Source organism: Diuraphis noxia, unplaced genomic scaffold (genome assembly GCF_037042655.1).
Source record: "Diuraphis noxia isolate RWA-SAM2 unplaced genomic scaffold, SU_Dnox_SAM2 contig0002, whole genome shotgun sequence".
In the NCBI taxonomy this organism is placed as follows: Eukaryota; Metazoa; Arthropoda; class Insecta; order Hemiptera; family Aphididae; genus Diuraphis; species Diuraphis noxia.
Window position 1 is genome coordinate 12,324,420 of NW_028301712.1, and position 15,822 is coordinate 12,340,241.

General features: G+C 28.5%; 1 protein-coding gene across 4 annotated transcripts in view; it reads left to right on the forward strand.

Annotated features, from left to right (window-relative positions):
- Positions 1-55: 55 nt before the first annotated feature.
- Positions 56-15,822, forward strand: part of Mhcl (Myosin heavy chain-like) — a 43,195-nt gene continuing 27,428 nt past the window's right edge. For 2 of the 4 annotated variants that reach the window (XR_001506230.2, XM_015518421.2), the window contains exons 1-5: positions 56-393; positions 1,662-1,763; positions 2,327-2,566; positions 2,632-3,312; positions 3,373-3,441. Coding sequence is in view for 3 of the 4 variants with exons in the window: in XM_015518421.2 (XP_015373907.2) it covers positions 2,360-2,566; positions 2,632-3,312; positions 3,373-3,441 (957 nt within the window). In the remaining variant the exon portion in view is untranslated. Of the gene's footprint in view, positions 394-1,661; positions 1,764-2,326; positions 2,567-2,631; positions 3,313-3,372; positions 3,442-11,514; positions 12,286-15,822 lie in introns of those variants that run through there. The other 2 variants (XM_089220027.1, XM_015518432.2) reach the window with 2 other exon arrangements.

A 15,822-nucleotide genomic window follows, 5' to 3' on the forward strand; every position in this document is an offset into this window, starting at 1 on the left:
CGTACGTGTGCAATCGCGCGCGTACGGCACACTCGCTACACAGAACACACACACTACCGTCCGCTGCAATCACGGCACGTAATTTATTCGTAACCATATAATATTACAAATACGTGATAACGCTTCACGGTCCGGGGCGGTCGGACTGTTTTGTTTTTGTTTTCGTCTTAGTGCAATTTTCGTTTATTTTGTTATATATATATTTTTTTTTTAATTTAATTTTTGTCTGTTTACATTACGCTAATTAGTTTAAATATTTATATCCATTTGTTTTGTTTATATAAATGTATTATACACACACTATATTATTTATGTCATAATAATGTTTATGAGGACCTGTTCAGTTTATGGTCCCCGAAAGGATTTGATTACACCGCCTGCAGTAATGTTCGAGTGAGTAATATCCAACTAGACGTTATTCGTTGATATAATTTTGTCTCACACGAATGCTTTAATCCATATAATCGAGTACATTCGTCGATAATGTATGTGTACATAAAAAATATGTACTCATATAGCATATAAATGTATTATATTATGCGATCTCGTCTTTTTTCTAAGAAATACCTATTACGTATTTACTTACAACTAGTACTCGACAATTTTTTTTGCGTCGTTTGACACTTATATTACGATTAATGACTCAAGAAAATTTTTATTTTTTATCTATGACATAGCATAAATTTTTGTTAAACATGAATTAGAGTTTGTTTACACACCTATTAAAATGTACTGGGTGTCATTTGCTATTAGTATTTTCATACATTTTGATTATTATAAAACTAAAAGCATGTTAACATTAATAACCCTTTATTGTTTTAAGTGTTTAATTTTCTGTGATTTATAATATCATTATTCATTTACATTTGTTCAGGATTAATTCAACATTTTTAATTCAAATAATTTAAAATCGTCCTAGCTACAGATTGAGAACATTTAAATACCTAATCATTATACTTAGTAGTAACTATAATAAATTTATTTAAAATTAATAATATAATGAGGTAGGTAGGTAATTGTTTATTTCTGAATTCATTTATAGTTTTATTAAACTAAGTAGTGAACATCTAGGTAATGGTAATCAATTAGTTTAATTTAGTGAATGTGAATAGATCTTATCAATATGACAATATCCATACAATTAATTATAATATATAATTATTTTGTGTGATTTATTAAACAAAAATTACTGTTTACTACCTTATAGGTATGTTTAACATATTGTCTAAATATTTACCTATTAAATGCATACTGCTACTATTACTTACATTTACATTTATTAAATGATTCAAAGATAATATTGTATTTAGTAAATACATTCTAATTAGTATTGTGACATTTTTAAATGAGTTTCTAAAAATAGTATGTAATTAAAGTATCTATTTGACAAAAACTTAAGAGTATTTGTTTATTAAAATTGAAAATTTAGAGTTTAAAATGATTGATACATTATTATTACACTGTGAATTATTTACTTAAAAAAAAAAAAATGTAATCAATAATGTATTGATTTACAAAAACCAGAAGCTAATAAAGTACCTGTTAATTTATTAACATACTGAAGCTATATAAATGAGAAACGTATTGTGCATGTTTAAGTATATTATAAAAATAATATATCTAACTGGTCATGATATATAACATCTGTTTTTTTTTTTCAGAACAAAAATCATGGTTACTAAGCCTAGTTGCATGTAAAATACATTTCTGATCTTGTTAGAATGTTGGTTTAATGCCTTTTTAGAATAACAGAGTAGCTACAGGTAAGAACTGCTGTTTGAAGAAAATAATAATATGCATGTATTTTTTTTTTATTGAACTTAAAAAAGTCAACAATTAAGGTTATTAGGTTTTTGTTTAATACATAATGATTGATTTCTACTAACATTAATATTATGGTTATCAATTTATCATTAGCAGAAGGTTTAAATGTTATTGTATAGGACGTGTTTTCTTAGGAAAGCTAACATATTTGCGAATTTTTCAATGCTTGGTCCTAATGCTTCATTGATGTTGGTTGGAATGTTCAATTTTCTGAGTTTGCCGGAATATTGGTAGCACCCATATGCATGCATTATATCTTATAAAACCTTTATTTGTTGTTTCAAAAACATTTTTAAAATGTTGTTTTTCAAAAGTTTTAACTATTATTTAATATATAATTGTTTTTGATGTGAATATATGACTTTTCATGATAGTGTTATAAATTAACTTAGTGTTTTATTGCATATTTACAGTTCATTATTACTTAAAAAGCCAAATGTCCGAAATAATTCTTAAATAATTTATTTTTGATCAAAAGATATTAATTTAAGTTTTAAAACAGTTTTAGGATCATAATTTACCATTATCAATCGTGATGTTCAATTTTATGAAGAAAAGTTCTGGTTCCCACAATGTGGTGAATAATGGAAGTAGTTCTGGATATGGGTCACAGGGTTCTGCCAATAATCAAACTGAAGAAAAAGAGCAAAGAAAAAAAATGAAAAAAATGCGCAAAGAAAAAGAAAAAAAAGAAAAAGGCAGTTTCAGCATGTCTTCTGATGATTTGTTAAGATTGGATGAAGTAAGAAAACAATTTAAATATTGTTTCAAAATAAATTTATATATTATTTTGTTTAATTTTTTCAGGTGAGGAAATCATTAAAACTACGTACAAGGCGTAAAGAAAAACAAAAGTTGCCTAGTGGAATAACTGCAGATTACAGTGCCAACTTTTTTGCTCCATTAAATCGTGACGAGACTGATGCATCTGTTCAAACCCCTCCTCTTCCACCTCGAAGAGGTATTCTTAAACCTCCACCAATTTTAGAACATGGACCATTACAGGATCTTGATTCAGATTTTCTTTTACAAACCAATACATTAAAAAATGAATTAATTGTGTATGAAAATGTTCCAAGAGTATCAAGTATTGACAGCCTTACAGATTCAACAACAAATAGCAGTTTTGCTACACCATTTAACCTTAGTCCTTCTGGCAATGATTATTTAACTGATGAGTTTGATGAAAATTTAAAACTCCCATATGTTCCCATTGTGAAGATAGAGCCTCGAATATTAACTATTAATAGAAGAGCAGGTCCTGGTAGTGATTTTGGATTCTCATTAAGACGTGGGCTTGTGTCAGAAAACGCAGCCAAAAGTTTAAAACCAGTGATTTTTGCTGAACCAGGACAAGATAAAACCCATTACACTGGACTTCTTCCTGGAGATAAATTACTAGAAGTAAATGGTAGTCCTGTTTCTGATAAAAATAGAGATGAAATTATTGATATGATAAAATCATCAGAAACAAGTGTAACTGTTAAGGTAAATAAATGGGAATTATAATTTGGTATTGTTATTATCAACAATATATATTAATTGTAGGTAGAGCCTGCTTTGGAGCTTTATGAACTGAGTCAAAAATATTTAAGCAGCCAAAATGGAAATAATTTAGTAAGTGAACAATTATTTTATAATAATAAAATCATTATAATCGATATTAAATAGTCGTTTTTAATGAACGATTTATATATCATTAGTAGAAAAAGTAATCTATAATTTTAGTTCAAATTCTATATTATAGAGATTGAATTTAAGATAATTTAAACAATAACAATTACAACTGTGTTTTACACATAATGTTTTTGTGCCATGTAGGTAAACATTTTATGTGCGCGTATAAGAAAAATTAAGTAAAAGTGGATCAAACTTAAAATTAAAGTTTAAAAAATTTAATCAAATTTTTGTTGTTCTGTTTGTTTTTGGAAGTCTAGTTTAATTTAAAAAAGACACTTAGTAAATTTTTATTCACCAGTTTCAACAATGTGCTTCTAGTTTTAATTTTAGAGTGAATTACATTGTTAAACAATGTACCTATTATCTATTGGCAGGGGTGGCAAACCTTTTTTAAGTTTATTGTCAAATTTTTGCAATCAAAGATTTGACAATTTTTTACGTATTCAAAGATTGTAAACACTAAATAGAACATAATAAATATAGTAACATAATCAATTTTACATAATATATAATTTTAAATGTATAATTTATTTATTTGAATTTTTTACTAGCAATATTTGATAAATATCATAATTTTTCGCGTGCCATGGAATCACCACCACTTACCTATACAGTAGTACATCATGATCATACTATTTTATAGTATGAATACCAGTTAAATTAGATGCCTATATCAAACCCCTTAAAAACCGAGTATAATTTAATATAATTATATATATATATAATTTAAATTTAGTTGACTTCTAATAACAAAAACTTTATTTACAAATAATTTGTTTGTTTGTTGTATTAAATGCTCCATTTAATTCTTATAAAAATAATGCATTGTAATATTTATAATATACACAATATAAACTATAAATATAATATTATAATAATATGTATCGACACAAAGGAAAAATATTTAACAATGTTGTTAGTTTTGGTGGAAACGTGATAGAATTATAGTAGTTATTGAAAAATATTTGAAGGTCATAAAATTTGCTTGCATACTTTCATTGTATATTTGTATAGATTTTAGTTTTCTATTGATTATTATATACTAAGACTAACAATATCCATGATGTATTGAGATGAACAATGTAGATTATTAACGGTTAGTAAAATATAAATGTAAATAATTTTTATCAAATTAAGATTGAAAATGTAAATGTAATACATATAGGTATAAGGTATGTGTTATTTATTCAAGTTAATAACTTATCGTATAATAACTTTTGACCAAACGTTTTGATATTATGCTTTGGACTCTGAACTGGATTTAAAGAGTTTTTATCTGATGTTAAGACGTAAAAAATTCACCCCATATTTTAGATAATAGCTTAAACAAAGATACCTTTTGAAAATTTCTTCTTTCAATGTATCAATTTCATGGGCGATTTAGGCACGAACTTAAATATTTTAAGTAATAATTGTCGTCCCCTTCCCTCTGATCAGAAGATTAAAAGTAAAAATATCCCGTTTATTTTTTACGGAAAAAAAATACGTTAAGCTAGTTTTTTATAAAATTTATTTTTTTATTTTGTTATTTGTACCTCGAAAATGAAGAATTTTAACTTAAATGTTCTCCAAATATTTATATCAATATTTTTAAACATTTGATATGATTATAGTTCTTTTTGTGATATTCATAGACTGCGATTTTTGAATTTTCTCGGTTTGTCATTCAAAAGGAAATTTTTGATACTTCGTAACTATTTACTAAAACAATAGAGTTTCGACATTAATTTTAATTATAGACTCTGAGCGAAGCGATGAATGTATTGATTTTACAATGATGTATGTTTTTATTCTTATTATTCTTATTTTTATTTATTTTTCGCCCCTTTTGTACACGATAAGTTGTCGATAATGCTTTGATTTTCAACTTCAGTATCTTTTCTGGTAATAATGTGAAACTTGTTGGCGCATTCAAGAGCCCAAAATCAAAAATAATGAAGGTAAACTCCCAGAAGTTTTCAAAAGCGCCAGGAGAATTAAAAAAATAAGCAGGGAAAGTGGATATCGCTCTGCTCTACAGTAGGTTACAAGTGGTTTACTGTAATGGATGGAATTAAATTTGAATGCAATGATATTATTATATCATTGTATATATGAATAACGATTCTAAGCGGAGACGGTTTATCTGTCTAGTATATATTATAGATTATTATTACTTATTATTAATACTTATTAAAATATTTGACTTTAGATTTAAAAAGAAAAATTCTTAGGAATTTTTATCAAAGATAATTTGAACATTGCCCCAATTTTCACGTATTTAGTCAAAATTTGAATTTTAAATGCTTATAAAATAAAATCGTGCCTATATGTATTTTAAATATTTTTCAACTGCTATTGAAACAATATGTTGGAAGCTTTATATTAAATTTTGAAGCTTTTTGACTCAGCCAATAAAATTTTATTGATATTAATAGAAAATAAGGCGGGTAAGTGAAATTTCCCGTTTTTCCCTTAATATTTAGTTTGTTTATCCCGATTATTTAGAAAAATATTGAGAATTTTTTACCTTTGACCCCCCCCCCCCCCACCTAAAAAAAAAGTACCAACTAGATTCACTTTCTGATCGAACGAGGTACTGCAGTCAAAAATCGAAGCACTTTTATTGCCCCAAAACGTGATGACAGACATAAAAAAAAAAAAAAATAATAAAAACACACATCATGGTAAAATCAATACATTCATCGCTCCACTCAGCATCTAAAATCTATTAAATAGTATAATTTAATATCCGGCATCGTATGCAATAAATAAGCACATTTATGGTAATCATAGAAAACTTTGATGTTTTAAATCAAAATTCAAACTTCCGACGCTCATAAAAAATAACTATAGATTTACGTTCAATTATTTTTTTAATTTCCACTAACAATAACTTAAGAAGAACATTGAATTATAATTTCAAGTTTTTAAACAATCAAAAAAATTTTATCGACATTAATTTAAAAAAAAATGATAATAATCAAAAATTTTATATGGCTAAAAATAACTCAATACGGGACAGTCTTTGAAAATTGTATGGTGATTAGAAAATGTAAATATAAACATTCAGTAGAAATGTCATCAATCTTCTGAGTTACACCAAAAACTTAATTTTAGATTCTGAGCGGAGCGAGGAATGTACCTAATGATTTTCCAATGATGTGTTTTTTCTTTTTGTGTCTGTCATCACGTTTTGGGGCAGTAAAAGTGCTTCGATTTTCGACTTCAGTACTTCGTGATCGATTAGAAAGTGAATCTAGTTGGTACTTTGGGGGTCAAAAATAAAAAATTCCCAATATTTTTCTTAATAATTTGGATAAACAAACTAAAAATTAAGGAAAAACGTGAATTTATACGCACAATCAGTTTTCGACAAAATCGATTTTGATTTTTGGTGTAACTTTAAAACAAATAACCATAGATACATGAAATTTTCACCTAATGTTTATATAAGTATATTCTATCCACCAAGCATTTTTCAAAATTTTTCGACTTAAGTTGAACTATTCATAGGCATTTGCAATTTTCGATCATTATTAGTTTTTTTTTAAATTAATTTCGATAAAAATTTATTTGTTTGGCAGAAAAGGTTGAAAATTGAATACAAGGCTTCTTCTAACACATTGTAACAATAACATTTAAAAAATATTAAAAATACATAAGCACGATTTTTTTTAGAAGCATTTAAAGTTCAAATTTTGACTAAATACGTAAAAATTACGGCAATGTTCAAATTATTTTACGCTAGAAATTCATAAAAAATTTTCCTTTTATATCCAATAGATTTGAAAATTAAATACAAGGCTCCTAACATATTTTTACAATTGCAGGTGAAAAATAAAAGATATATATAGGCACAATTTTTTTTTACAAGCGTTCAAATTTTGAATTTTGACAACATACGAAAAAATTACGAAAATTTGCAAATTATTTTGAGCTAGAAATTCATAAAAAAAAATTATTTTAAATCTAAGATTTGAAAATTTTTAATGATCTATAATATATCCTAGACAGATAAACCGTCTTCGCTCAGAATCGTTTAATTATACAATGATATTATAACATCATTGGATTAAAATTTAATTCCATCCATTACAGTAACCCACTTGTAACCTACTGTACAGCATAGTGACATCCACTTTCCCGTTTTTTTTTAAATAGATAATATTTATTCAAAAATAAATGTGATTTAGTTTGACTGATTGTTTTTTTGAAACAGAATAAAATTGGAATTTAATTTAGAGATGTTACGAACCATAATATTTAAGGTCGAACCGAACCCGAACGGAACTTTTCTTTAAATTAACGAACTCGAACAGATCCGAACCTTTTTTTTTTTTTTTTCTGTTTTAACCGACGACGCCGCGGGATCTGCTTTCGCATTGCTTCCGCGGCGCCGCCATAAGTTATTGACATTATCAAGACGAACTCGAACAGATCCGAACCTACACACTTTTAATCGAACCCGAACCGAACCGAACTCTTCAAATATTTTATCGAACTCAAACTGAACATTAAACGTTAAATTGGATATTATTTTATTTAATATTTATTTATTTATTTATTTATCATTTAACCACCATACCTCAGAATTATTGAATAAAGATTTTACTACTATTTACTTAAATACTTTAAATACTTTAAATACTTTAATACCTAGTTAATAATTACTATGCATGAGATTTATAATGTTTAATTATTAATATGATGATAACTGATAAGTAAAAGCGAAAAACATCAATATTTAAAACAAGCAAACATTAAACAACTAATATACATTAATCTATTAATTATTAATTATTTAATAATAATTTATAATTTTAGCCGTTACTCCATCGACTTTTATTTTTATTTCTCTGGTTCGATTATCGAACGGAACTATTAGATATTTGGTTCGGTTCGATTATTTGGAATTTCCAGTTCGGTTCGTTTCGGTTCGAAAATCGAACAGTTCGTAACATTTCTAGAATTTAACTAAAATGTATGAGTTTTAACTTTAAATGTATTTAATATTATTTTATCATGCAATACTCGTATATAATTTCGAAATTTTAAAGTACACATATACCTACTACTGAAAAATGTTAGTTTTTTCTAATTATAATGTTTTGTTTGAATATTTATTAGCGATTTTGTATTTTTTTTAGTTTATTAGTAATTATCTAATTGATAGTTGTACTAAAATTGTTTTTCTTATAACACATGTTTTTCCATGTACCTAAACAAAACATTTTTCAATATACGGTTTATGTAAAAATATATTCAACTGCGTATTGTATATATTTTTACGCTACACACCTAATACTGTAAATTATAAAATATGTTTCCAATGATCAGAGAACGAATGTTATTATACACTAAATACAGTATATTTACATGTTTATCAAAATCTTTGTTACAAAAATAAATAGAGGGATAAATCGTATATTATACAAATAAATAAATATTAAATTATGTTCTTATATTTAAAATTTGGATTGTTTTGTATATAGTAAAACCTTATCTACTTAAACTCTAAGGAAATACCATTTGAACGACTCATAATTTACACTGTTAACAATTATTTATGATGTATTATCTTCAACGTGTTTGTTGCATATTTTACTATTCAAAATATAATTATTTATTATTCATAGAATTCCATTATATAAATGTAAAAATATAATAATATGTGTAAAACTAAAATATTCAGAATATATATGTTTATGTATTTTTTTTATCCATCTGAAAAATAAACCTAAAATTATTGGTTTCACATTTTAATTTAAGTTACAAAACAAACTTCGTATAGATATTACAATTTTATATATTCGCATGGATTAAACAAAACTGAAAACATTTATGTACATTTATTGAAATAAAAAAATAACTTAAAAAATATTATACATAATATTCTATACCGCCTAAAGAGGCATTTTATTTATTGTTAGATACTGAATTTTGGGCATAGAAGCAAAAGAATTATTTTTTGAATGAAAAATTCTGGATAATAATAATAATTAATAAAAATATAAATAAGGGATGAAAATTTATAGACTTATAGTATATGTAATGTAAAAATTCAAGTATGTTATCTATAAGTTATAATATGCTATTTCTTATATTTACACTATTCTGGATAATCAGTTTAACATACCAATTGCGCATATTTTATCTTTCTATGTATATTATGTATATAGTGATACATTATAACGATTACAATAATATGTAATCTACATTATTAATATATCTTCAAATTATTATTTACGGGATTGCGTTAGTCATTACTCATTAATCATTATAATAAATTATATACGTAGTATTGGTGTAACAATTTTTTGACTGCTAACTGCGAAGTGAATCATGACCTGGTATCGTGGTGAGAATATATAGGTTCAACATATTGATATTGAAATCTTATGGTTCCCAGATGTTTTATTCAAAAAATTACATTCATTATAATATCAGACTATGAAAGCTTATAATTTTACTTCCCCCTTTTTTATCATAAAAAATTTTTTTATAATATAAATATTTCAAAATAAAAATGTTATATAATTAATTTAGAAAAATAAATTTAACAAGCAACATGACCTTAGTCCTCATTAGAACAATTATTATCACTACGTATGTGTTCACTGTTTGGTTTAAAATAATGAGATTAATTTAAAAAAAAAGTTTTCCAACAAGATAACAATATTTGTTTTAAACTTATATAGGTACAAACCATTTTCAGAATTCGCACAATTATTATTGTATACTTTATAAAGGTTTTTTTTTAATCTAAAAAAACCTATAAATGCATTATGACATTAGATGGCGTCCTTTATTAGTACCTATATGGAATCTACGATTAATTTAGCCAATGTATTTGACTTATTTATAACTAATATAACTTCGAGAAGCCGGCACGCCGTCCTCGTCTCGTATGATTTTTGGAAAATAGGCGACAATTTTTATCGAACTGCGTGTAACAAAGTTCGCAAATAATCATTATATGTCGTTACGCTGTAATTTTTCATCCCAGCTAGTGTTCAAAACTATGAACTTGCGTAAACAATTAGATCGAAATCCTATAAAACCTTTTAGAACAATTTGGGTGATAGACTATTGGTAGTTTCCTTTAAAACTGACCTGAAGTTTTGGATACGTTTCAGGACATGAACATTATAATAGAAAATGCAGTTTTGTAAGGTTAACTAAATATATCAAAAATTACAATTTGTGACATTCATTCATTATTTTAATTAATTTTGATTGCTCTAATCTCTATATAGGTTCTTCTAGTCTTTGACTTTTACAGCTATTCCAATAATAATTGGAAAATCTTGGTATGCATTAATTAGTATAAAGTATTGCGTGCAATTATTATTAATATAGTTGCCAGTTTATAACATAATCGACGATAATACCGAGTATACAGATCGGTATAAATGTTTTAGTGCCCGGCTATGTATTAAAAGTTATTGAGTGCGCATAAAATTTTATTTTATGTCATGATGCCTGAATCTAAATCGAAAACAAAGACAGTAATAATCATTGGTGTGTCTGAGGTGAAATCACACGCAACGTAACGTAGAAAACGTGTTGACGGTCGTCGGACAGAATGAATAACGATTTGGTCAGTGCGTATAATAATATGCTGTGCATATATGAGTGCAGCAATATTATGGACGACGACGACGACGAATGTGAAATACGTTTAGAGACCGCGATGGTGGTCGGCGTCTGGCGATGCGCTTTCGGATGGGGTTCTTACTTCTTTACAGAGCCGGGTGCAGTTAATATTTATCAATTAGGCTGCCGTTTATCGTTTCATTAGGATTCTAGTGTTGTCGCCGTCGTCGTCACCGGGAGTGGAATATCACGCCCTCCCCCCAACCGTTCCACTGCTAGCGTGAGTCGTTTCATTGACTGCGGCAGCCGTGTATACACATCGTTGAGCGGCGCACACGGCCGACTGCGCTAATCTAAAAAATCAGACGGAACACAGCAGTGTAAACACAACACCTATATAATATACGGCAACGACGGCAGCGGGCCGCCAGTACGTACTCGCGGCGTGCCGTCGTCGTTTCGTCCGCGTGCCAGTCGCTCTGGTCACCGTTGTCGAGTCGGCAGCGTGCGCGTGTCGTGATCGTCGTGTGCACCGGTCGTCTCGCTAATAAAAGCGCGCATAGTGCGTCTTGCTATTGATATTATAGTGATATTATTATAATACGCGTCTATTGACCTGAGAAATAACCGAGCGTTAAAAAAAAGTTATTAAATTATGTGTACATACCTGCACGGTCGATTGATTTAAATTAATATATTTTATTATACGCATTATAATACACGTCAAATCGCGTTTTTGCGCATCTTGTCGTGGATGGTCCACCTGTGTTTCTGTCATTTTTCCGCGACCGTCCATAAAACATGTTAACCTTGCCACCGGGCACACTGCAAGGTCAGCGGTCAGCCGGCCCGCCCAAAGTGGTCGGCGAGATATTAAAACGCGGTGCCGGTTCGGCGCCGGCTGTCGTCGAAGGGACCTCGGCGGGCCCCGGTCGAAAGCGCCAACAGCCACCCGGGGCGCCGTTGGCCGCGGCCATGGTGTTGGCCAAAGACATGGCCACCGGCCGTGGCAAGGGGTCCGGTGCCGCCGCCGGTTCGCATAGCCCCAGAGCCGCCCGGACGTCGGCGGCTATTTCGATCCGACCGAAACCGGTCCCGCCCTCATTGTCCAGAAAAACGGTGGCAACTGTCGTCGGCAGCTCCAGCAGGAAACCGCAACCGACCAACAAGTGTCGTCGGCCCACGTCCGCCGAACGTGTCAAGGTATATACATCATTGTAAACACTTGCATATATGGTATATACAGGGTAACATAGATATTATCTAATATGATGTGAACCTTCTCTTATATACATTTATCTAAACTTAATGAGAACATCACGCATTTGCGTGTGTTATGTGTTATCTCCGTCTTATGTTCTAAGTAGGCAAATTTGTGTTCAGCGGTTCTATAGTTAAGTGTAGTAAGTTTTAATAATAGTATGAATTTTCATGAAATCAAAGTTTAATGCTAGACTGTATAGGAATATTATCTGTGTTTTTCGTGGATTTTTGTGATGTTTTGTTATAGTTGTGAGTTATGCAAGTTATGAGTATGTAAAATACTACAATTTAATAAAATCCCGTCTAAGCTATAGTTGGAATTTTTGGTATTATTGTTCATTATTCGGTACAAATACGTCGATGTTTTTGAATAAGTTATCTGGTTCCGGCTGCGCTATGATTTATTTTTATAAGTAATGGTAGTGTTAAATGTTCTTTGAACTTGATCGAAACACATTTCATGAGGCATGCTATGAAAATTGTTCCCTAGTGATTGAGAAAAATGTTATAAAAAGTCACCCTATATATTATAATAATAATATATACTTTATAAAGTCTGCATCGTTGTCGTGGGTGACATACAGAGTGTTATTATAATTATTGTATGAAATGTAGATATAGGTGTGTGTGTGTGTGACTGGTTTTCGAAAACTACAAATCGTATTCGACATGTATCCGCTGCAGCGACTGGCATTTATTTATCATATTATAATATGTTACTATAAAATTCGTAATATATTATGCCTACATGTGGTTGGGCGTTATTGCGATCCGTTTCTGTCGTATCCGTAATAATTGCAATCGTAGGTATATTATAATATATTGTATTAGTACGCAAGTTCTCTGGTTCTGGACCGTTTTCCGGTCGTTCCTGGAATAAATAAATACGGCTCTTTAAGATCATGACAAATACACGTTTTCAGACTTTTGACCATCGCACGTATCATAAATGCACAACAATAGAATATGTTTATTTCTTACAAATACATTTATATTATAATACAATTTTATTATTTATTATGATATAAAATTATACTCGCACGTTTTGTTTTTTCTTTATGTGCGTTTAACGATTTACATTTCGAAAACGGATTTCCGGAAGTTATCGCTTCATTAGGTAGGTTATATATTATGCAGTTTTTTTTTAAAATTTTGTTCGCACAAATCGCGGTGACTTTTATAAACTGTACACCTACTTACATTCATACAGTCTTACGATTTAATATATAACGGGATTCTTAGATGTTAATGAAAAGCCGCATGCATTGTTTCGGACTGGACTCCATTATTATTATATTGCTGTCATAAGAATTTATTGACCTCATTGACCTTTTGGCAAGAATATGTTATATAATATAATATGTAATATATTCCCGTTTTTTTACACTTGTCAGAATATATATAAATTTAATATTTATATCTGTCCGTGTGTACACGTATGTATATTATTGTATATCATTTTGTAATATACGGGCATTTACCAGTTTATTTCTTTTGGTCATATACTTTATTATATTATAATTTATAATGTAAGGTTTTTGGTTTTATCGCGGTAAAAGAATCAAACTAAACTCATTTAAATACCTTATCAATAATATATTATACTTGTTTAGAATCTAAAAATTATACCCACATGCGACTGCATGGACTGCATAATCTAATTTTATTTTATTTAATCACGGCTCTGCAATTAATAGTTGTCATCTGTACTCCACAGTGACTGGCCTTCGGACATGACATGTGGTATTATGTTCGTCAACTCAACTCTATGTTATGTATAAACTGATGTTATTCTTAAATTATCTTAAATATTATTTTTAATACATGCAACATTATAGATATCCTATAATTTTGTAATATTAAAAATGTGGTGGGCGTATTGAAATTTATTTTTAAGAATCTCTTTTAGATAGTGTGATTACCTTACCTAACCTTAACTTTTTTTTTGTACGATTCAGTAAAAATGATTATTTTCTTCAATTTTTATTTTTATGTGCAAGTGTTCTTCATTTGTTCTCAAATTATATGTTTAATCGTATTATTTTTCGTTGCAATAATTTTACGTTAAATTCTAAGTCGTACTCAATATAATATTGTATTTGGGTTCTGTGTGAAAAATATTACAATTCATGGCAATAACGTTTATGTTTTAGCTATAAAAAAAGTTATGGATTTGAATATTTTGTTTATTTATGAAACCTGTAAGATATTGGATACGGTTCAATTGAATCGTTAAAAAAACCAAACTATACATGTCTTCACGTCAACGCACTTATTGAATGCGCTCGTTGACCGTTGTATTATTATACTTTTAAAATTGATTATTTTATAATAAAGTGTAATAACTATAATAAGTAATAAACTAATAACCAATAACTTAGTAAATTCATTTTTAATTAATATGTAAGTTTTGGTTTGTTGTGATTGAAATAGCGTTAATTATCCTTTTAGTTTTTTTGGTTGCCTTCATCAGAATAAAGTCATATGTGTCGGGTTGTCAGTTTTTAACTTGTTGAACATTATATATTGTAATTATTCAAATAATCAAGCAATAACAAGTTTTTAATTTTGTATGTATTTTTTTTTTTTTTTAATTTATCACAATTACTGGCTGATTATATACTCTAGTATATTGTCTTTTTAACGAATTATTTGTTTAGTGAATGCTTCATTGATTTCAATTTATACTTTTTGGAAGATATATCTATTTATTGGAATAAAATATAAAATCACCGAACCGATTAAAGAATAACAAGACAAATAACGTATAATGACGTTTAAACGTTACATTGTTTCCATACTAACACTGTAAATGAATTAAATCTTGGGCGTTTTTTCATCTACAGCCATATTATGTTTATATGCGTATTATTACCTACATAATAAAGATTTACTGTAGCTCAAATCTCAAAGGATATATAAATAAATCCATCTTGAAAATGTTTCGATTTATACACCTCAAATAGAAATTATAAATGTTTTAGGGTACAAGAAAAACATTTAAATTATAAGCAGTTTTGAGTTTAATTTTTTAAATAAAGTAGGAAACTCCATAAGAAAGTCCTCGTACAAATTGTATGAGTAATATAGGTATAGGCAGGCACTCCACTTTATATATTAAGCCCTAGTACAGAACTAAACCCGGCCCCCGAACATTTTTATATTACCTAAATACTGAAGTAATTTTGAAGTAATTATTTACATAAACGCCAAGCCTCTCATCAAAAGTCCGGACCCCAGAGTCATGATGGGTCCTTCTGACCCCCCTCCCTCGTGGTAGCCCAGGATCTAGGTACTTACAAAATTTTTGTTTTTATTAACCTAACAATGGTAAATGGTATTGCAGTTTGTAATATAAAATGTTTTAATTTTTTTACAGTAAGAATTAAAAAAAAAACTATTAAATCAATCACTGTTCTTAATGATTTCGAGTCATGTAACTTATTATAGTCGACTGTATATTATATAAGAATTAAG